The sequence below is a fragment of the Schistocerca nitens genome, chromosome 11 (genome assembly GCF_023898315.1).
Source record: "Schistocerca nitens isolate TAMUIC-IGC-003100 chromosome 11, iqSchNite1.1, whole genome shotgun sequence".
NCBI lineage: Eukaryota > Metazoa > Arthropoda > Insecta > Orthoptera > Acrididae > Schistocerca > Schistocerca nitens.
This window is the reverse complement of record NC_064624.1, coordinates 108,734,827-108,757,304: the sequence shown is the minus strand read 5'-3', so window position 1 is coordinate 108,757,304 and position 22,478 is coordinate 108,734,827. Positions and strand designations below refer to the sequence as shown.

General features: G+C 42.5%; 1 protein-coding gene across 1 annotated transcript in view; it reads right to left on the bottom strand.

Moving 5' to 3' along the window:
• LOC126213578 (E3 ubiquitin-protein ligase MIB2) overlaps positions 1–22,478 on the bottom strand; it is a 233,694-nt gene that overhangs the window by 21,275 nt on the left and 189,941 nt on the right. Inside the window, exons 14-17 of the mRNA XM_049941425.1 lie at positions 22,121–22,273; positions 12,592–12,795; positions 7,912–7,939; positions 7,350–7,407 (exon numbers count right to left, since the gene is read on the bottom strand). Of these exons, the coding sequence (XP_049797382.1) occupies positions 7,350–7,407; positions 7,912–7,939; positions 12,592–12,795; positions 22,121–22,273 (443 nt within the window). The remainder of the gene's footprint in view (positions 1–7,349; positions 7,408–7,911; positions 7,940–12,591; positions 12,796–22,120; positions 22,274–22,478) is intronic.

The following is a 22,478-nucleotide window of genomic DNA, read 5'->3' as shown; positions in this document are numbered from 1 at the left end:
CTTGGTTCCAAGAGTTCTGGAACCTGTACAGAAAATTGGAATTTATATCAACATAAACATCATTTCCATCGTTTCTACTGCTCATGGAAACCACACATTGTGTGTTGTACCACCATGCAACAAGACCTTCAGAGGTGGTGGTCCAGATTGCTGTACACACCAGTACCTCTAATACACAGTAGCACGTCTTGCATTGATGCATGCCTGTATTCGTCATGGCATACTATCCACAAGTTCCAGATTGTCCCTCTCCTCAATGGTGATTCAGCGTAGATCCCTCACAGTGGTTGGTGGGTCACACACCCATGAACAGCCCTTTTCAACCTATCCCAGGCATGTTTGATAGGGTTCTTGTCTGGAGAACATGCTGGCCCCTCTAGTCGAGCAATGTCGTTATCCTGGAGGAAGTTATTCACAAGATGTGCACGATGGGGGCACGAATTGTCATCCAGGAAGACGAATGCCTCGCCAAGATGCTGCCGATACAGTTGCACTGACAGTATCGCTAAGGCATTCAGCCTGACCAGGCTGCCTCCAAACATGTCTCTGACAATTGTCTGGTTGAAGGCATATGCGACACTCATCGGTGAAGAGAACGTGATGCCAATCCTGAGTGGACCATTTGGCATGTTGTTGGGCCCATCTGTACTGCGCTGCACGGTGTCCTGGTTGCAAAGACGGACCTTGCCACGGACATCGGGAGTGAAGTTGTGCATCCTGCAGCCTATTGGGCACAGTTTGAGTGGTAACACGACGTCCTGTGACTGCAGAAAAAGCATTGTTCAACACGGTGGCATTGCTGTCAGGGTTCCTCCGATCCATAATCCGAAGGTAGCGGTCATCCACTGCAGTAGTAGCCCTCGGGCGGCCTGAGTGAGGCAAGTCATCGACAGTTCCTGTCTCTCTCTATCTCCTCCATGTCCAAACAACATCGCGTTGGTTCACTCTGAGATTTCTGGACACTTCCCTTATTCAGAGCCCTTCCTGGCACAAAGTAACAATTTCGGATGCGATCGAACTGCGGTATTGACCATATAGGCACAGTTCAACTACAGATAACACGAGCTGTGTACCTCTTTCCTGGTGGAATTAATGGAACTGATCGGCTGTCGGACCCTCTCCGTCTAATAGGCGCTGCTAACACATGGTTTTCTACATCTTTGGGCGGGTTTAGAGACATCTGTGAACAGTCAAAGGACCTGTGTCTGTGATGCAATATCCACAGTTAACATCAACCTTCAGGAGCTCCGAGAACCAGGGTGAAGCAAAACTTTTTTCGATGTGTGTATATGAGGGCGTAATGGAAACTATTACCTTACAATTTTTTATGTGAAAACTCTGACACTGGCGATGCACGTATTTCTATCACAAGAGATCAGTTTGTTGATAACATCACTGTACAGTGTTTGACTTTGTTGACAGAGCCACATACTCAGCTATGCTCATATCGCTTCATCACTATCAAAGTTACATCATCCAAGTTTTTCTTTAAATTTTGGAAACAGACGAAAATTGGAGGATGATTGATGACAGTTAACCCAAGAAGTTGGAGTATTGCAGATGCTGCAGCGTTAGTGTGTGGTCTGGTATTGTCACGCTGAAGAAGAGCGTGCTTCACGTGTGGACAGTTATAAAGTCAATTACAGCACACTGCTTCCCACGCACTGAAATAATTATTTTACACACCACCACATTACAGGCCACAATTTGTAGCCCTCTGGCAGTAGCGGGTTGCAATTTGTGTCAGTGAAGTGGGAAAGTCAGCCGAGTAATACAAACGAATTGTAATACCTCAACTGATACTGAGAACAGAATACCGTATTTACTCGAATCTAAGCCGCACTTTTTTTCTGGTTTTTGTAATCCAAAAAACTGCCTGTGGCTTAGAATCGAGTGCAAAGCAAGCGGAAGTTCTGAAAAATGTTGGTAGGTGCCGCCACAACTAACTTCTGCCGTCGAATATACATAGCGCTACACAGGCATGCTTTGCAGGCACAAAGATAAATACTGGTACCAAAACCTCTGCGCCAGTAAATAAATTAAAACTGCATTTTCATACATTATTCGATGAAGTAAATAGACATTCCGTAATGTTCATCTTCGAATGTAGGAGCATTTCAATGTACTACGAAAATCCACTGAAGAGACTGGGATGTTTGTCAATCAAAATGGCCAACTCTACATTCTGAATTTTTTCCTACCTGTGAGAAGAGATGGTTGCTAACAGGAACTTTTATGAATTGTGAATCACATGCAGTATTCTCTTCACCGTAAGAATAATACGAATATAAACATTTTGCCATGTATTCTTTCGTGCTTGTTGCTAACTCATTTAAATCCTGTCTGCGTAATAAACTACGAAACTAGAGTGAGACAACAGCAAACGCGGAAGAATATACATATCATGTCATGTTTATATTCGTATTATTCTTATGCCCAATAGTGGTACAATCAGAAATGAAGCACGGCAATTGACTAGATTTTTAAATCTAAGATGACTCTTATTTCTGTGCAGAATGTAAAGTAATAAAGAGGTGCCTGCAAAGATTTTGAAATTGAGAAAAATTTTCGCTAAACTCTCGTTCAGAACATCTTCTGTCATACACAGCCTATTATTTCGCTCTTGTTGATCATTATCAAAGAAAACACCAGTGTAGATAGCAACAAATAGCAGTCTCTTGTCATTGTTTTGCTAATGAGACAATTCCTCTCTCTCTATTTTTTTTTTTTTAAATTGTAAGTGGCGGCAGTGCGCACAAACAATGGATGACACAGTACAATAAGGCATTTTCAGCTTAGAGTGACGTAAACACCTATAACAAAGAGAACGGCACTTATCCGATAAAAGAAAAATAGGTAATGAATTCAAACGAGACGAAGCACGTGAAAAAGGAAGGGTACCCGTACAAATACGTACGAAGCGCCCGAAGCATAGCAACGGCTACCTGGTAAAGCTTAACTGCTAAGCTTACGACTCGAACCAAACTACTGTAGGTGTATCGTCATTCATTCGACCTCAATTGTGTCTCATATTACAATGGACCAACTTCGTTTCGATTTGGAGGTGCGGCCATAAACTTTTCCCTCCCCTTGAATTTCGAGTCTCAAATTTCAGGTGCGACTTAGATTCGGGAAAATTTTTTTTCCTTGATTTCGAGTCTCATTTTTCAGGTGCGGCTTAGATTCGAGTAAATACGGTAAACAATTCGGAGGCATTACATTTGAGCACACCAACGTATCAGCAAAAAGTAACTGGAATGTATTTTGTGTCACAACAATGAAAAAAAATTTTAGTTAAAAATTTCTAAGTCAAGTGATTTTAAGAATGGTCAAGGAACCTGCAATCTGAAGGAGGGAGTGGGGAGGGGGGAGGGAAATCTTAAGAAAGAGAATCACTATACCCTCCTATAGCCAGTACATCTCTCATACCTCCCAAACTCTTGGGACATACTCTGCAGCAGAGGGAATTTCATTCTGGAAGCAGTTCCTTAGGGTGTGGTTAAGCCATTTCTCCAAAATATATCCTTTTTCCAAGAGTGATAGTACGGCACAGCATGCAGGGGTAGTGCTATGAAATTCAGGAAATGGGGAGAGGATGTGGTGGTAAAAGGCTTTGTGGGTGGGGCCTGAATTGTTTAAATCTGCCAGGAGATTTAATACAGGGTGTTTCAAAAATGACCGGTATATTTGAAACGGCAATAAAAACTAAACGAGCAGCGACAGAAATACACCGTTTGTTGCAATATGCTTGCGACAACAGTACATTTTCAGGCGGACAAACTTTCGAAATTACAGTAGATACAATTTTCAACAACAGATGGCGCTGCAAGTGATGTGAACGATATAGAAGACAACGCAGTCTGTGGGTGCGCCATTCTGTACGTCGTCTTTCTGCTGTAAGCGTGTGCTGTTCACAACGTGTAGACAACATGGTTTATTCCTTAGAACAGAGGATTTTTCTGGTGTTGGAATTCCACCTCCTAGAACACAGTGTTGTTGCAACAAGACGAAGTTTTCAACGGAGGTTTAATGTAACCAAAGGACCGAAAAGCGATACAATAAAGGATCTGTTTGAAAAATTTCAACGGACTGGGAACGTGACGGATGAACGTGCTGGAAAGGTAGGGCGACCGCGTACGGCAACCACAGAGGGCAACGCGCAGCTAGTGCAGCATGTGATCCAACAGCGGCCTCGGGTTTCCGTTCGCCGTGTTGCAGCTGCGGTCCAAATGACGCCAACATCCACGTATCGTCTCATGCGCCAGAGTTTACACCTCTATCCATACAAAATTCAAACGCGGCAACCCCTCAGCGCCACTACCATTGCTGCACGAGAGACATTCGCTAACGATATAGTGCACAGGATTGATGACGGCGATATGCATGTGGGCAGCATTTGGTTTACTGACGAAGCTTATTTTTACCTGGACGGCTTCGTCAATAAACAGAACTGGCGCATATGGGGAACCGAAAAGCCCCATGTTGCAGTCCCATCGTCTCTGCATCCTCAAAAAGTACTGGTCTGGGCCGCCATGTATCCAAAGGAATCATTGGCCCATTTTTCAGATCCGAAAAGATTACTGCATCACGCTATCTGGACATTCTTCGTGAATTTGTGGCGGTACAAACTGCCTTAGACGACACTGCGAACACCTCGTGGTTTATGCAAGACGGTGCCCGGCCACATCGCACGGCCGACGTCTTTAATTTCCTGAATGAATATTTCGATGATCGTGTGATTGCTTTGGGCTATCCGAAACATACAGGAGGCGGCGTGGATTGGCCTCCCTATTCGCCAGACATGAACCCCTGTGACTTCTTTCTGTGGGGACACTTGAAAGACCAGGTGTACCGCCAGAATCCAGAAACAATTGAACAGCTGAAGCAGTACATCTCATCTGCATGTGAAGCCATTCCGCCAGACACGTTGTCAAAGGTTTCGGGTAATTTCATTCAGAGACTACGCCATATTATTGCTACGCATGGTGGATATGTGGAAAATATCGTACTATAGAGTTTCCCAGACCGCAGCGCCATCTGTTGTTGAAAATTGTAACTACTGTAATTTCGAAAGTTTGTCTGCCTGAAAATGTACTGTTGTCCCAAGCATATTGCAACAAACGGTGTATTTCTATCGCTGCGCGTTTAGTTTTTATTGCCGTTTCAAATATACCGGTCATTTTTGAAACACCCTGTATAATATCTCTCTTCATCTGTAGCCTTATGCTCTGTTATAACCTACTGTGCAGTTGTTTTGCTGCAGAGACAGAATCGAATCACAAATTTTGTTCAATACCCTCTACACTCTACGACGGTACTGTCTTCCGCGAGCATTTCTGTGCTAATAGACAAATAAAATGGCACGTAGTCAGTATTACCGACCTGGTCCACGACTGTCCCCGCCCCGGTGGAGCCAGTGGCCGTGCAGTTCTGCGTGGGCCGAGTGCCGCGGGCCGCCGCGTCGTCAGCCCGTTCGGCACCCGTCGGCTGCGGTTGCGGCTGCGGCTGCACAGTGCTGTCGGCCTGCCTCGCAGCCGCAGTGCTGCGGTGGGCGTGGCCGCCACTGCTGCTGTTGCTGCTACTGCTGCTGCTACTGCTGCTGCTGCTGCTGCTACCGCTGCCGCTCATCCCTGCTGTGCCGTTGGGGCTGTGACAAAACAGAGTCTCGTACAGTTTTTGTTTGAAACTTAATGCTAAACGTACACATTTCGAAATTAGTACATTTTTACAACACTAAAATTTAGAGAATGGAAAGTCACACAGAGTAGACTGTGTGACATAGAATTATCACCCTTTTGAAAGTACTTACATCGCATGCCACAGGGCGTATGAAGAAACATTTTCTTAATTTGGCCAAAAAGGAATCACCGGTCGGTCGGTCGATTTGCCGGAGGGGACCAAACGGCGAGATCGTCGCTCCCGTCAGATTAGGGAAGGAAGCCGGCTGTGCCCTTTCGAAGGAACCGTCCCAGCATTTGCCTGAAGCAATCTAGGGAAATCGCGCAAAACCTAAATCGGGACGTCCGGACGCCGGTCTGAACAGTCGTCCTCCAGAATGCGTGTCCAGTGTGTTAACGAATGCACCACCTCGCCCGGTACGGGTTTCGTCAGATTAATGGTATGTAAGGGTAGAAAAGGAAAATATTGTCTAGATTTTAAATTAAGCCCAAAGATAATTCTGCAATGACATCTTTGCGCTGTTTCACAATTCACGTTACACACTTATAGAGTTTGTAGATGTGTTACAAACTTTTAAGGATGATGAAGACAGATGAACATGTCAATTTGAGGTAAGGGTCCCTGGTTCAGAAATAAGCATGTCAAAAGTTACAAGAGAAAACTGTTCCGATACCTTTGTCAATGAAAGTTTTGCTGCGATTTTAGGGTAAGCATCTTACAGAGGTGGTAATATAGAGCAAGACGACCGTGGCACGCTACTTTGTATGCATTCAATATCCACTGTTAGTCTCTTTTGGTATGGGTCTCTCACACTTCTAGCACAAGTCATGTTATAAAGAGACATAACATGGGACAATGACCTAAAATCAGTACTAGGAAAGACTTAAATTTGTTGGAAAATACAATGCACCTGTAAGAGAAATTATGTGCAAGTTGCTAGTGTGACCAATTCTGGAGTACTGCTCCAGTGTTTGGTGCCATTGTCGAGTAGACGAGACAGCAGACACGGAACGAATTCAGAGGTGTGCTGCTACGATCGTAACAGGTGTTTATAGCACATACGTAAGTGTAATAGAAATGCTCAGGAGACTTAAAACGGGAACCCTCGGAAGTAAGACGATTTAGTACTCGTGAAACTTTTTAGTGGACCTGTAATCGAAGAAGACAGTGTAACTATTATGTTGCCAAAACAGTACATTTCATACAGGAATCAAGAGAAAGAGACGAGATTAGGGCACATACACAGGAATACAGAAGGTCATTTTCTCTTACTCAGTACAGGAATGGAACAGCCAGTCTGCTAGCCAGTAATTATTATGAATCATCACAATTTTTACAGGCAATCGTAATACTGTACTGAGATTTCAGTAAGAACAGTCTTTAAGTCCTTTTATGTAAAATACGTGGAGTACTTCATAACTTATGCTCACTGAATAATTATGAAATTTACTCTCCACAAAGTTTCTTAACTGCAGTGAAAGTTTACTGAAATGTCTTTTCAGCTCAGTAAAATAGGATATTTGGAAATATTGTAGCACTTGGGATAGGACCCTATCTAGGTAAACTACTAAGGATAAAATATAGGTGCTAAATACAAAGCTTACAGAACACAAATTTATTATTAAAAAGGAAACTGCATAACTGGTTCATGTAATTACACAATACTCAACTGATAATCTGAGATGGAGGTGATGGCAGAGTCACTATTGTTGTGTGAAGAACTCTCTGCTCTGCACTTTTCAATGGCTCACAACATCTACATTGTATTCTTTGTTTTTCGACCTCTTTTTTCCACAGTTGCAAATGTATAAGGCGTATAGATTAAGAATCGTCATTTGCAGTGGAATGGTGAGATGACAGTAGTTCCTCACAACACACAAACGTGAATATACTTAGTGCAGTGAAAGTGCTGTGGTCTAAAATCTAACACATACATGTGGAAAAACACGAAGAATGACGTAAAAAAAACGTGAAAAACAATAAAAATTAAAAATATTTACAGTAATAAGTAAAGTACCTGCATGTGAACTGTTCACGATCCTAGCAAACAAAATTTTAAGAGAAAAGGATCATTGTTACAGTGACCACTGTAGATGCTTCAGAGTAGAGTGAAATGTGTTTGGTCTCATTAAGACTGTCATTACAGTTGCAAAAGATGGTATTTAACCTATACAACTTGCTTGGCTTACAGAGTATTTACGTCAATATAACTGTAGGAAGCGAGTGATTTACAAGACACGGGAAGATTACAGGCGAATGGCTGGTGTAACCACTATAGTTTATATTACCTTCTAACTTCTTTCTCTGTTTTTACTTACTGTGACTTCTGTATCACCAAGCTCTTGATGTAACATCTATGAAAAAAATTTATTCATTATTTACGTCAATTTGTGTCAATGTAATTAATCTACGGATGTAATTTTAAAAGTAATGTTATGTAAAAGAATGAAAATGTTAAAACTTTACTTGTAATAATGGTCCATGCATAGGGAATGTAGGTTTGCAATCACGTGAAACACGGGGAAAGTCTCTCTGCAAAGAAACTGGCTTGGCAAGAATAGAAAAGGGGGATTTGGCAGTCAAACTGCATGGCTCGTTTGTGATAAAGAGATAGTCAGTGGCTAGCAGACAAAGAGTTTGCATCTTGTGAACTGAACAAAGCAAGAAGCCTAGTAACATTACATAACATAACCTCAGATGTGGAAGTAATTTGCTTATTATTCATGGCACACTTTGGCTAGCTCTGTACTATGAAAATTTGATGCTAAGAAGAACATTTTCAGAGATTGTTACACAGCAAGAACCACGGATAGGAGCAGCAGATTGACTCAGTCATCACCTCCATATCGAATTATCAGTTGAGTACTGTGTAACTGCGTGGACCAGTTATGAAATTTCCTTTTCAATAATAAGTTTGTGTTCTGTAAACTTTGTGCTGAGAACCCATATTTTATCCTTACTAGTTTACCTAGACAGGGCCCTATCCCAAGCACTATGATATTTCCGAGTAACGTATTTTATCGAGATGAAAAGTCACTTCAGTAAACGTTCACTACTGTTAAGAAACTGTGGAGAAGTAAATTTCATAATTATTCAGTGAGCCTAAGTTTTGAAGTACTCCACGTATTTTTCATAAAGGGACTTAAAGACTATACTTACTGAAATCTCAGTACACTATTATGATTTCCAGTAAAAATTGTGATGATCCATAATAGTTACTGGCTAGCAGACTTTAAAGGGCCAGCACGAGGATTACTTATTTTGCAAGTTTGGAAGTAACAGTGTTTACAATTTCATTTGTATGTAGTTAATAGGGTTTCTCATGTTGTGTTGTGAATAAAATGTTCAGCCTTGATCTGAGTCTACTGGTAGATTAGTTTCTGGGTCCCCACGCTAATTGTTAAGCCAAATTTAATTTTCATATTACAATTACAGCATTAACGACATGCACTTACCAGCTCTCTAAAATTTGCATGCTATAATAAGCAATTGGCTACAACTACTGAAACAATACTAGAGCCCAGTAAATAATATAAGGAGCTAAATAATGTAAGGAAGTGAATGTTCTCCAAGTATAAAAATAATAATAGGAATAGAGGACGTAATTACCTGACAGCCTTTTGAAGGACAGTATTTACCAATAATTAAGCTGATAAAAGAACATCTAGTCCAAGTTAATATTGCTGCACCATTAGTAATTATTTATCTATGATAATCATTAGCTTCCCGCTTTAATGTACAGATAGGAAGTGTTAATGTACATATAGTAAGTGTTAATGTATAGATAGTAAGTGTCACAAGAGCCAGTTTGTACAAAAACAGTTAATATTCCCACTGTTGTTCATGCCAAACTAGTGTTACATTGTTTGATAAACTACATTACTTCTTGGTATCTTACTTACAAACATAATTTTTGTATCAAGTAAAGGCAATCTAAATAGTTAACGTTGCTTACGAAATGTTCTAGTACTCGATACAATTTTGCCTTACGAGGCTAGCGACTGTTTCCTTTTATGTAATTACAGGGTGTTTCAAAAAGGACTTTCAACTTTAAAAATTTATATAAATTTATTGAAAGAAGATACAGAGCTGGGTTCAGTGTTATTTTGTAGGGAAACACATCAAGTTTTTTTACCTGAAACTAAAGATTTTATCCTGCACACATCCCATCGGAAGTCAATTTCTTCCCAAATTCGCTGTATCACTGCAGGTGTAACTTGCTCAGTGGCAGTGTAAATTCTTGCTCTAAGTTCAGGTAGAGAAGCTGGCACAGGAGGTACAAACATGACACCCTTGCTGAAACCCTATTAAGAAAACGGAAATCGAGTGGTGTCAGGTCTGGGGAACGTGGGGGCCAAGCGACTGGTGCATCAAGGCCACTCATTGACCTGGAAAGCTGTCACTGAGAAAATCCCAGATGCTGGCCTAGTAGTAGGGTTGTCCACCATCTTGGATTAAGTAAACATTTCATTCTTGGTCATCCTCACTGATCTGTGGTATCAAAAATTGTTGTAACATATCCAGGTACACTATCCTGTTAATGATTCTCTCACGGAAGAAAAAGGGGCATGCACTTTGTTCTCACTCAATGTACAAAAAACGGTCAGTTTAGGGCTATCACAAACATGTTGCAATGTTTGATGTGGATTTTCACTGCCCCAAATCCTACAGTTACACGTGTTAACCTTGCCACTTAAGTGAAAAGTCATCAGAACGGATGATTTTGTCCAAGAAATAGTCATCCTCAAGTAATCAATTTAACATATTCATATAGAAGCTCTTTCAAGCAATTTTATCAGTGTCTTTTATTGCTTGTACAATAGTCAATCTGTACAGTTTGAAATGCAAACAGTTTCTCCCCACAAGCCGAACAGTCTTACGTGGGATTTGCAGTTCACGAGATGCACGCAGGGTCAATTTCTTAGGGCTGTCGACAAAACATTGTCTCACTCGCTCGATGACATCTTCAGATGTGCTCGGACGACCTGACTATTTCCCGTGTCTTACTGAGCACCCTGATCCTATAAAACACGTATGCCACTCATAAACTGTAGGCCTATTAGGAGGATCTTTAGGGTACTGGGTACAGAAATTACAGTGAACTGTTGTCGCCGACATCGATTCTTCAAACCAAAATGCACAGCTGGCACACACGGGTCCAGTGAAGGCAGCCATCTTTAACGGAATTGCTGCTAGCGCTCCTTACAGTACGATTCGGCACTAGTGAACTACGTGAGACAAAACTCTTATTTCCTTATGAATTGACACTACAATCACCTCTGTAGGTACTACGAATTAATTTATATGAATTTTCAAAGTTATAAACTCCTTTTTGAAACACCCTATACAGTTTGTTTGATTACTAATACAACCTCAGCCCCATTGGCATTTTTTGTGCTGCTGCTTCCTTTAAATAAAAATCTTTGGAGAATTGGAAACAGTCTGATACCTTAACCATTATACGCACGATAACAATAAATACCGTGTTTACTCGAATCTAAGCCGCACTCGAATCTGAGCCGCACCTGAAAAATGAGACTCGAAATTCAAGGGGAGAGAAAAGTTTTAGGCCGCACTACCAAATCAAAACAAAGTTGGTCCATTTTAATATGAGACACAATTTAGGTCGAATGAATGACAATACAGCTACGGTAGTTTGGTTCGAGTCGTAAGCTTAGCAATTAAGCTTTACCAGGTAGCCATTGGAACGCGTCAGGCACTTCGTCCGTATTTATACAGGTACCCTTCCTTTTCCACGTGCTTCCTCTGGTTTGAATCGATTGCTTATTTTTCTTTTATCTGATAAGTGCCGTTCTCTTTGTTATAGGTGTTTACGTCACTCTAAGCTGAAAATGCATTACTGTACTGTGTCATGCATTGTTTGTTGTATTCTGATAATGAGCGTTTACGACCTGTCGCCGCTCGCGGCACGGCTTGCTTTTGTGCACGCTACCGCCGCTTACAAATAAAAAACAAAAGAGAGGAATCGTCTCACTAGCGAAACAATAGCAAGAGACTGATATTTGTTGTTACTTACACTGCTGCTTTCTTCGATAATCATCGAGAACCAAATAATAGACTGCGTATGATAGAAGATGTTCTGAATGAGAGTTTAGCGAAAAATTTTCTCCGTTTGAAAATCTTTGCAGAAGCCTCTTTAGTACATTACATTCTGCACAGAAATCAGAGTCATCTCAGATTTAAAAATCCAGTCAATTGCCGTGCTTCATTTCTGACTGTATCACTATTAGGCATAAGAATAATACGAATATAAACATGACATGATATGTATATTCTTCCGCGTTCACTGTTGTCTCACTCTAGTTTCGTAGTTTATTAGGCAGACAGGATTTAAATGAGTTAGCAACAAGCACGAAAGAATACATGGCAAAATGTTTATATTCGTATTATTCTTACGGTGAAGAGAATACTGCATGCGATTCACAATTCATAAAAGTTCCTGTTAACAACCATCTCTTCTCACAGGTAGGAAAAAATTCAGAACGTAGAGTTGGCCATTTTGATTGACAAACATCCCAGTCTCGCGAGTGGATTTTCGTAGTTTTGGTGCCAGTATTTATCTCTGTGCCGGCAAAGCGTGCCTGTGTAGCGCTACATATATTCGACGGCAGAAGTTAGTTGTGGCGGCACCTACCAACATTTTTCAAAACTTCCGCTTGCTTTGCACTCGATTCTAAGCCACAGGCGGTTTTTTGGATTACAAAAACTGGAAAAAAAGTGCGGCTTAGATTAGAGTAAATAAGGTAAGTATCCTTTCACAGGAGTAAAGTTATCGGTGTACGGCTAATTTAGTAGGAGCCGGCAGTGTTGTACCGGACGAGGACGTGGAGAGCGCCCAGAGGCCGCAGACAGCGTGACGCACCTGGCGGTGGCGGCAGTGACGGCCGGGACGGGCGGCGGTGGCTGCCCCTGCAGGTTGTACGCCTGGAGCAGGTCGGCGAGGTGCGGGCTGCCGGCGACCAGGTCGAGCGGGCTCTTGCCGCGGTGGTTCCTCTTGGTCAGGCTGCAGCCCTCCTGCACCAGGTAGCACGCGATGGCCAGCGCCACCGGGCTCTCCTCCTCCACCCGCTGCGCCTGCATCAGCTGCGTGTAGATCTGCCCGACACACACCCGTTCCGTCACCTACTGCCACCGGGTAAACGGCTCCGAATACATTTCGCACTGTCCTCTTAACTCGCGCAGTCTACCTTTTTAGATCGGGAACGTAATCTTAAGACGATAGTAAACTGCTTACAAGGGAACCTCCCCATCGCACCCCCCTCAGATTTAGTTATAAGTTGGCACAGTGGATAGGCTTCGAAAAACTGAACACAGATCAACAGAGAAAACAGGAAGAAATTGTATGTAAAAATGAGTGTTTACAGCATCACGATGGTCGCTTCTGTGTTTGATGACATTGCAGTGAACGCACATTGGAAGCGTGTATTTGTCATCGCCATACTGGCTTATCTCCCGGCGTGATGGTATGGGATGCCATAGGTTACACGTCTCGGTCACCTCTTGTTTGCATTGAAGGCACTCTGAACAGTTGACATTACATTTCATATGTGTTACAATCCGTGGCTCTATCCTTCATTTGATCCCTGCGAAACCCTACATTTCAGCAGGATAATGCATGACCGCATGTCGCAGGTCCTGTACAGGCCTTTCCGGATACAGACAATGTTTGACTGCTGCCCTGGACAGCACATTCTCCAGATCTCTCACAAATTGAAAACGTCTGGTCAATGGTGGGCGAGCAACTGGCTCGTCACAATACGCCAGTCGCTACTCCTGATGAATTGTGGTATCGTGTTGAAGCTGCATGGGCAGCTGTACCTGTACAAGCCATCCAAGCTGTGTTTGACTCAATGCCCAGGCGTATCAAAGCCGATATTATGACCAGAGGTGGTTGTTCTGGTTAATGATTTCTCAGGATCTATGCACCCAAACTGCGTGAAAATGTAATCACATGTCAGTTCTAGTATAATATGTTTGTCCAATGAATACCCATTTACCATCTGCATTTCTTCATGGTGTAGCAATTTTAATGGCCAGTAGTGTATATCGAGACAAGAATGTACGCTATCGGAAAGTGGCGTCTGGAAGGTGGCCGTTTGCGGACAATGACAAGCCCGAAACGGATAGGCACGCTCGAAAGTCCCGACCCGAATCCGAAGGGACACTTTCGGAACTAGTCGGACACCGACTTCGCTCCAGATCACAGTGTCCACATCACTATCTCCTCCAATTTCAGCTCTCGAGGAAGAATTGGCAGCCGTTCCTCCATAGACATTCGTACACCTCACCGAAAGTGTCCTAGCAGAGTTCGAGCCTTCACAAAGGTAAAGGGTAGACACACCTGATATCGTTGTTCACAAATAGCTGTCTAGATACTTCTGACCAGATAGTGTACAGCCAACCGTAAAACGGAGATAGGATGAAACCTGCATTCTCAGTGAATTTCAGTAGACGACTAGGGCACTCCGATCGTGAGAGGGACAGGGCAATTTGCATACTCTGTTCAGTTTGTTGACACACCTCAAATGGTAAACTGGTGAATAAATCGTGCACACACTGTCAATTTATGGTAAGAAGGGTCTTCAGCACGGTACGTTGCCTGGAAAAGTGAGGTACACCACAGTATCGTCATCCGACTGTTATCGTGACACACAACATTGTAGATACGCTTCGTAACAGTCACCCGCAGACGACAATAACCACCGACGACCACTACCGACGAATTACGGTTCACAGGTACTCTCAGGACCCTGTGGCAGAACTGCGTGTTACCTTTTTGGAAGCAAGAGGAAAGGCTGTGTCGAGACAGGTAGAACGTAATCGTCTCCTCAGACAGGCGGTGTCTCTTAAAAACAAAAACACAAACCCGTCAGCACTGTGGTGGGAGGAGGTGAGCAACGGAACACAGTTTCTCTTCATCGACTGGGCCACGATTTGTCAGACATCCGACCGTCACCGTAGACGAGTGTGGAAGTGCCCGTGTACTAAAGTGTGTCTCAGGCTCGTTGTCCCGCAGGTTCGGTGCACACGCGATCGGTCACACTTCGGACAGGACACAATTGAGGTTAATATGAGGGCTACGGAGTGTCAGGATGGGATCCTTTAAACTGTCATTCGAGCCCCACAGTCGACAGGTCTGTCTTTTCATTCGACAGTGCAGAAACGCAGCCTTCCCGCCTCTCGAACACAGTCGGCCCGGGAAGGGAGTTAACGATATGCCACAGCCTGCGATACCCGCAGACACGAATGCGACAGAGCACAGCCGGGACCGAACGAAATTGGCAGTGTCATCTCGGGAAGTCACCTCACACTCTGTTACCTCAGGAGGGCTGCCGCCGATAAGCGGGACACGCTCGTGCAGTGACGTCTCCGCCACCTCGCAGATGGCGCACCGAGGAGGGTCCTAGTCTGTAGTGGTGTGGGCTACTGCGGTACTGAATGTAACCCGACACCAAATTTTAGTTACGACAGATGTGCAATTTTGAATGAACTGGTTATTGTGTTGTTATTACTTCAGAGTAAAGTTATTTTTTGCTTTCATAAGGCTGACTTTCTTAATTCCCTGCTGCCCTTCAACCCAGGCCTGCTCACATTCATAGAGATGTAAGTGGTGCATAACATTATTAAGGGGCCAGGGGGAGGGGGGGGGGGAGTTAGACATCAAACGGGCTGACTTGGAGCAGGAGAGGCACTACAAGACATTTTAATTTCCACTGTCTATACCTTTACAAATAAATCCATAAAACTTTGTCAGCATGACTAACTAGTAAGGATTCAGGATTCACACTCATAGCAGTGGCAGTTCAAAAACATGACAAATAATGTTTTTTTTACATGTGAAATTTCTTCATTTTTTTCCACTTACTATTGGCTGCATTTGTTGCTATAGGCACACTGTTTCATATGGCACACTGTTTCATATGTAAGAGAGATTCTTAGATGAATTTTGCACGGCCTACAAACCGTACTTACAGGTGTATGAAACTCTAGAATTTATTTAATTTATGAAAAAAGAATGAGCTGTTACATTTTAAACTTCATGTTTAGAAAAAACTCAAATTTTATAGTTCATTCTCTCAATTTTTACCATAGTTTTTAATAGATTTGGAAAATTCTAAAGTTTTGCACTAAGGAGTTTGTGTTTAATAAGAAGTTATTTTCCGTTGGTAAGTATGTAAGGGATTACAGGTTATTGCACCAGCGTTTTAAAAAGATTAAATTAACACAAGGACACTTGACAAATTTACTTTCTTTCACACTAGTTTTTGAAACAACATTTGCATTTGTTTATTGCTGTTTATAATTTTTCGCTGTATAGAACTTGTCAAAACATTCACCTTGGTGAAGTTGCAGCTTCCGCTTGTATGTTTTGGAGTAGAAAATTGATTCCTTTCATCCCCATTTCTCCTTGTGTTTGCCGCAAAGCATGCAATCCTTAGCTGATTTTTTTCATACTTTTGCATTATAAAATGCGAAAACTGAGTCTTCAGTTGTTCTCCACATTCATTTTTGTCTTTCGAGTAAAGAATATAACTGTTCACTGCAGCAGATTGAATCAGCCACAAGAATAATTTTTTTCCACAACTTGTGGGACAGTCTTGTAAAACCATAGCATCTGCATTACTGATCAGCCCTGTACACTCCTCCCATAAACGCGTATTCCCAAATAACAGTGGGTTTCAGGAACCACACAGGCTCTTTGTTCCTGTAACCAGTGATTAGTTGGATTTGAGGACCAAAGAGTTTACTCAAACAGTCACTGATCTCTTGGCATGGAATGAAAGACACATGATTTTCATCTCACTTTGATAGCCACATAACTCACGTCCATCAAGTTTTGTCTTCTTCAAATTGCATGGAAAATCTTTCCTAGAAGGCATAACTGTACCTGTTAGATGAAATTTCATTTTGTGCAGTTCCTGAGCAAGTCGAGGGCTCGTACAGAACCTGTCAGTAAACGTATGATAGCCTGAACCACCTGCACAAGCTAGTAATCGCTCTGTCACATGAACCACTATTCAGACTGCAGAAGGTGAATCAGGGCAAATTAGACTTTCTACAGTTGTCTATCCACAATATGGGATGTGAGAAAAACCATAACCATTTCTTGAATTACACAGGCAGAAACGTCAAACTCCACATCACAGGCTTCTCTGGGTTGTAGCACTTTAACTGAATTCCTCCTTTGAATCCTACTGCACTCTCATCTATAACCACATTTTTTTGGTACATAAAAGTTCTTTGCACTCAATGTCATAATACTCACTAAAATTCTTCACCTTGCTCGAACTCATACATTGACATCCCTGAGCTGTGACAGTTGGAACTAAATACAGCATTCAAAATAAAAATAAGAAAAAAAAAATAAAAAAAAAAATAAAATAAAAAAGGATAAAATACAGAGACGAGAAAAAAATATCGGAAAATGTAGTTCATTCTAGCCAGTCTTCTGTAAGGTAGTCAATTAATTTTGCCTGTAAATTGAAGGCCATGTTCAATATTACACCAAGAAAAGCCTTCAATTCCTCTTACGAAACATCCCTCCATGAGTACCACATTGAGCATTTTGTGTTTTGCACGTGGAGTGACTTTCTGTATCTTCCCTTCAGCATACACCTCTGTAGCAGACACAATTTCACTAATAAGAGCTGGAAATATTCGAGTTCGGATTTTGATCGAACACCGGGAGAAATGGTGATATCTCATCGTGTGACAGACAAAGGAAACTTCATGAGATCACTGTTACCATGGCAATAAACTTTCCAGGTTTTCGCTACAGGTTTTCTCTCTCCGTCGCTTTCCACTCCGTCAGTAGATTCTGATTCACTGGAATTTATACCACTGTACACAGCAGAAATTTCTTCCCAGTTACTTTCATCACTAAATTCTTTTTCATCCATAATGTCTTCGGGGAGCCACCTTGCAATATCGACATCACTTACATGTTTTCTACCAGCCATTATCGTACTAGAAATTTAAGAATGCAACACGCTTTGAGTTGCCAGATTTTTGTACTGAGTGCTGCCACAGGCCTAATGAGTTCCAATAACAGAGCAGCCAGAAAGCACAATAACTGAAACGTGTCTGACGTCGTATGAGATTGGAGCCGTAGCTGAAAATTATAATGTCAGACATTGTCCGACAGTGGAGTGGACAGAAATCGTGTTATCATACAATAAGAGGGATTTCTGCCTATTTATAGACAGTTTTATGCGGACAGTACATCGTGGCAGTCTGTTGCAATCATAAATAAACGAGAGCTACGAGTGCTCGAATGGAGACAAGTTGTGCGAGGGAACAAGCCCCGCCTCCTGTTTGAAGGGCTGCCATCCTACAACCGCGTTCCATGTCTTGACGAAAGTGTAACTGACATAACAATCACAGGGATCGCCAATTCCTTTTTTTGGTGGTAAGATTACCATTTCAATCCCTTCGTGCACCAGGATTAATCCCTTCTTTCATTTAGGAATGTTGTTGTTGTGGTCTTCAGTCCTGAGACTGGTTTGATGCAGCTCTCCACGCTACTCTATCCTGTGCAAGCTTCATCATCTCCCAGTAACTACTGCAACCTACATCCTTCTGAATCTGCTTAGTGTATTCATCTCTCGGTCTCCCTCTACGATTTTTACCCTCCACGCTGCCCTCCAATGCTAAATTTGTGATCCCTTGATGCCTAAGAACATGTCCTACCAACCGATCCCTTCTTCTAGTCAAGTTGTGCCACAAACTTCTCTTCTCCCCAATTCTATTCAATACCTCGTGATTAGTTACGTGATCTACCCACCTAATCTTCAACATTCTTCTGTAGCACAACATTTCGAAAGCTTCTATTCTCTTCTTGTCCAAACTATTTATTGTCCATGTTTCACTTCCATACATGGCTACACTCCTTACAAATACTTTCAGAAAAGACTTCCTGACACTTAAATCTATACTCTATGTTAACAAATTTCTCTTCTTCAGAAACGCTTTCCTTGCCATTGCGTCTACATTTTATATCCTCTCTACTTTGACCATCGTCAGTTATTTTGCTCCCCAAATAGCAAAACTCCTTTACTACTTTAAGTGTCTCATTTCCTAATCTAATTCCCTCAGCATCGCCCGACTTAATTCGACTACATTCCGTTATCCTCATTTTGCTTTTGTTGATGTTCATCTTATATCCTCCTTTCAAGACACTATCCATTCCGTTGAACTGCTCTTCCAAGTCCTTTGCCGTCTCTGACAGATTTACAATGTCATCGGCGAACCTCAAAGTTTTTATTTGTTCTCCATCGATTTTAATACCTACTCCGAATATTTCTTTTGTTTCCTTTACTGCTTGCTCAATATACAGATTGAATAACATCGGGGAGAGGCTACAACCCTGTCTCACTCCCTTCCCAACCACTGCTTCCCTGCTTTCGAAATGAGAAAACAAAATAAGCAATCCACAACACAAAGTAAATTGAGTACACAATGCATTTGGTGGTGCCTACAGTGCAAATGTTTGCTTCAGTTGGCAGTGGTAGTTCAGACCTGACCACTACCGGTAACTTACGCAACTACAGTTGAGAACACTCCCCACCTAAAGCTGCCACTATACAGTGTCCACATAATACATTACATTTCTTTATGTTGAGGGACAACTGCCAATTCCTGCACCAAGTGTCAACCTTCTTGTCCACCGTGTCGATCCTCGGCAGGTCGTCCTGAATTTTGCTACAATTTTCTAACACTGTGACTTCTTTACAGACAACAGTATCTGCCTTGTGGGGCTTCAAACATTGAGTGTTGCCTCGGATTTGTTCAATGTAAACATTTAAAATGTGTGCTGCAATTGGTGATTAGGTTTTTGTTCCCCAATAAATGGAGACAAACTGAAATTTATTGGGAACCTTGCACGGCATATGAAAATAGTGTAATGAGTGAAGCTGAAATGAGACAATGGTGCACAATGTTTAACAATGGCCACATTAATGTCCACAAGGAAGCATGAAGTTGCCAGCTGAGCATTATCAATGCTGAACCGGTGGAGAAAATCAATGAATAGATTCACAAAAAAACAGCCATTTCACAATTTTGGCGCTCTCACTACAGTTTCCTTAAATTTTAACGAACTTTGTTATTTTGTGTTGTGATGCAACTTCTAGGCTACCGAGGTTTGTGCGAGATGGGTAACGAAACTCTTTCCAGAACGTCACAAAGCAGCACAGGGCAGTATCTATGACAGTTCTCGAGGCCTACGACAAACACGGAAAATCACTTCTCGATTGTGTCTTAACGAGGGACGAGACTTGTGTACAGTTCGTAACTTGTGAGACAAAACAGCGGCCTATGGAGTGGGGTCACAAAACGGAGGAAATGTTTGCAAACATTGCCATCAAGAATGATTACTGGAGATTGTCTCTGGCAGATTTCCTCAAACGAGTGAAACATTAAAAAAATTAAGAAGTGCGACAGGAAAACAAGTGTCGGGCAAGTGTCCAGGAAAGTAGCATTCCGAGAATTTTTTCATTCGTGACAATGCACGATCCCACACAGCCATTCAAACTTGACAGATCCCCGATAATTTCGGATGGGAGCATTTCGGTCATTCAGTGAACAGTCTAGGCTTTAGTCCAAAGGACTTTAACTTCATTCCACACCCGAAGACCTGGCTCACAACATAGTTCACACAAAATGACGAGGAACTGCATACAGGTGGAAATATGTTGTTGAAGTCTCAAGCAGCAACATTCTATGATGATGGAATAAAAAAATGGTATTGTGATAAGTGCCTTAATTTGTGCAAAGATAATGCTAAAAAAAAAAAATAGAATGAGATTTTCACTCTGCAGAGGAGTGTGCACTGATATGAAACTTCCTGGCAGATTAAAACTGTGTGCCGGACCGAGACTACATCTACATCTACATCTACATCCATACTCCGCAAGCCACCCAACGGTGTGTGGCGGAGGGCACTTTACGTGCCACTGTCATTACCTCCCTTTCCTGTTCCAGTCGCGTATGGTTCGCGGGAAGAACGACTGTCTGAAAGCCTCCGTGCGCGCTCTAATCTCTCTAATTTTACATTCGTGATCTCCTCGGGAGGTATAAGTAGGGGGAAGCAATATACTCGATAGCTCATCCAGAAACGCACCCTCTCGAAACCTGACGAGCAAGCTACACCGCGATGCAGAGCGCCTCTCTTGCAGAGTCTGCCACTTGAGTTTATTAAACATCTCCGTAACGCTATCACGCTTACCAAATAACCCTGTGACGAAACGCGCCGCTCTTCTTTGGATCTTCTCTATCTCCTCCGTCAACCCGATCTGGTACGGATCCCACACTGATGAGCAATACTCAAGTATAGGTCGAACGAGTGTTTTGTAAGCCACCTCCTTTGTTGCTGGACTACATTTTCTAAGCACTCTCCCAATGAATCTCAACCTGGTACCTGCCTTACCAACAATTAATTTTATATGATCATTCCACTTCAAATAGTTCCGCACGCATACTCCCAGATATTTTACAGAAGTAACTGCTACCAGTGTTTGTTCCGCTATCATATAATCATACAATAAAGGATCCTTCTTTCTATGTATTCGCAATACATTACATTTGTCTATGTTAAGGGACAGTTGCCACTCCCTGCACCAAGTGCCTATCCGCTGCAGATCTTCCTGCATTTCGCTACAATTTTCTAATGCTGCAACTTCTCTGTATACTACAGCATCATCCGCGAAAAGCTGCATGGAACTTCCGACACTATCTACTATCTACTACTCGGCACCTTCGCCTTTCGCGGGCAAGTGCTCTACCATCTGAGCTACCCAAGCACGACTCACGCCCCGTCCTCACAGCTTTACTTCTGCCAGTACCTCGTCTCCTACCTTCCAAATTTTACAGAAGCTCTCCTGCGAACTTGCTAAAAATAGCTGAACAATGTGTCTTCCAAATTTAAGTAACAATTTTTTTCTCCATTTGGTTTTTTTATTATTATTCTAAAATGTAAGTTTCATTCTGAAAAGCTCTTGTACATACTGTGAAAAATAATGGATCTGTAACAGTTGCTTGCAGCCTGAAGTTACTTTTAGATCTGAAGACTTGTCTCCGGTAACGATGACATGACGGGTTCCGTCTTCTAGAAAGTGGTCAAACCAATTAGAAAGCTGGTACAATATTTTGTACACTTGTATCTCGTTCATTAGGAAACAGTGCAGAACTATACTAGACACTGTCAAGAAGTCGGGTAATACAACACCCACCAGATGCGAACAGTGAGGCTGGGTTTCACACAATCACTGTCTGCCGAATCCATATTTGTTCCTACAGAGGAGATTTTTGGCATACTCGAGGATAAACACATTCAAAAGTTCTGCAACACACCCACATCAGTGATGTACGCCCGCAGCAGTGCTGGGGCTAACAAATTACTCCGGAAGTGCAGGCCACTCACCCCGTAGATGGCGGGCGCCTCCAGCTCGTGGATCTGCGTGCAGATGGACGCGCGCTTCATCAGTGCCAGGTGCAGCCCCGTGTCGCCGTCCTCGTCCTCCGCGTTGACGTCGCCGCCCGTCGACACCACCAGCTCCACCACCGAGCAGTGGCCCTGCGACCGCATCGGAAAATGCACAGCTACCGAGAGAGTCACACCGAAACTCTCGACAGATGCTCCGCTACGACTGCGACTCCGACAGTGTAATAAAAGTGACTACGTTACTGTAATCTACAGACGTTACACTAAGAATTGACACATTGTGACATCGTGTGACCATATGCTATACAGAACATATCAAAAATAGAGAGCAAAAATT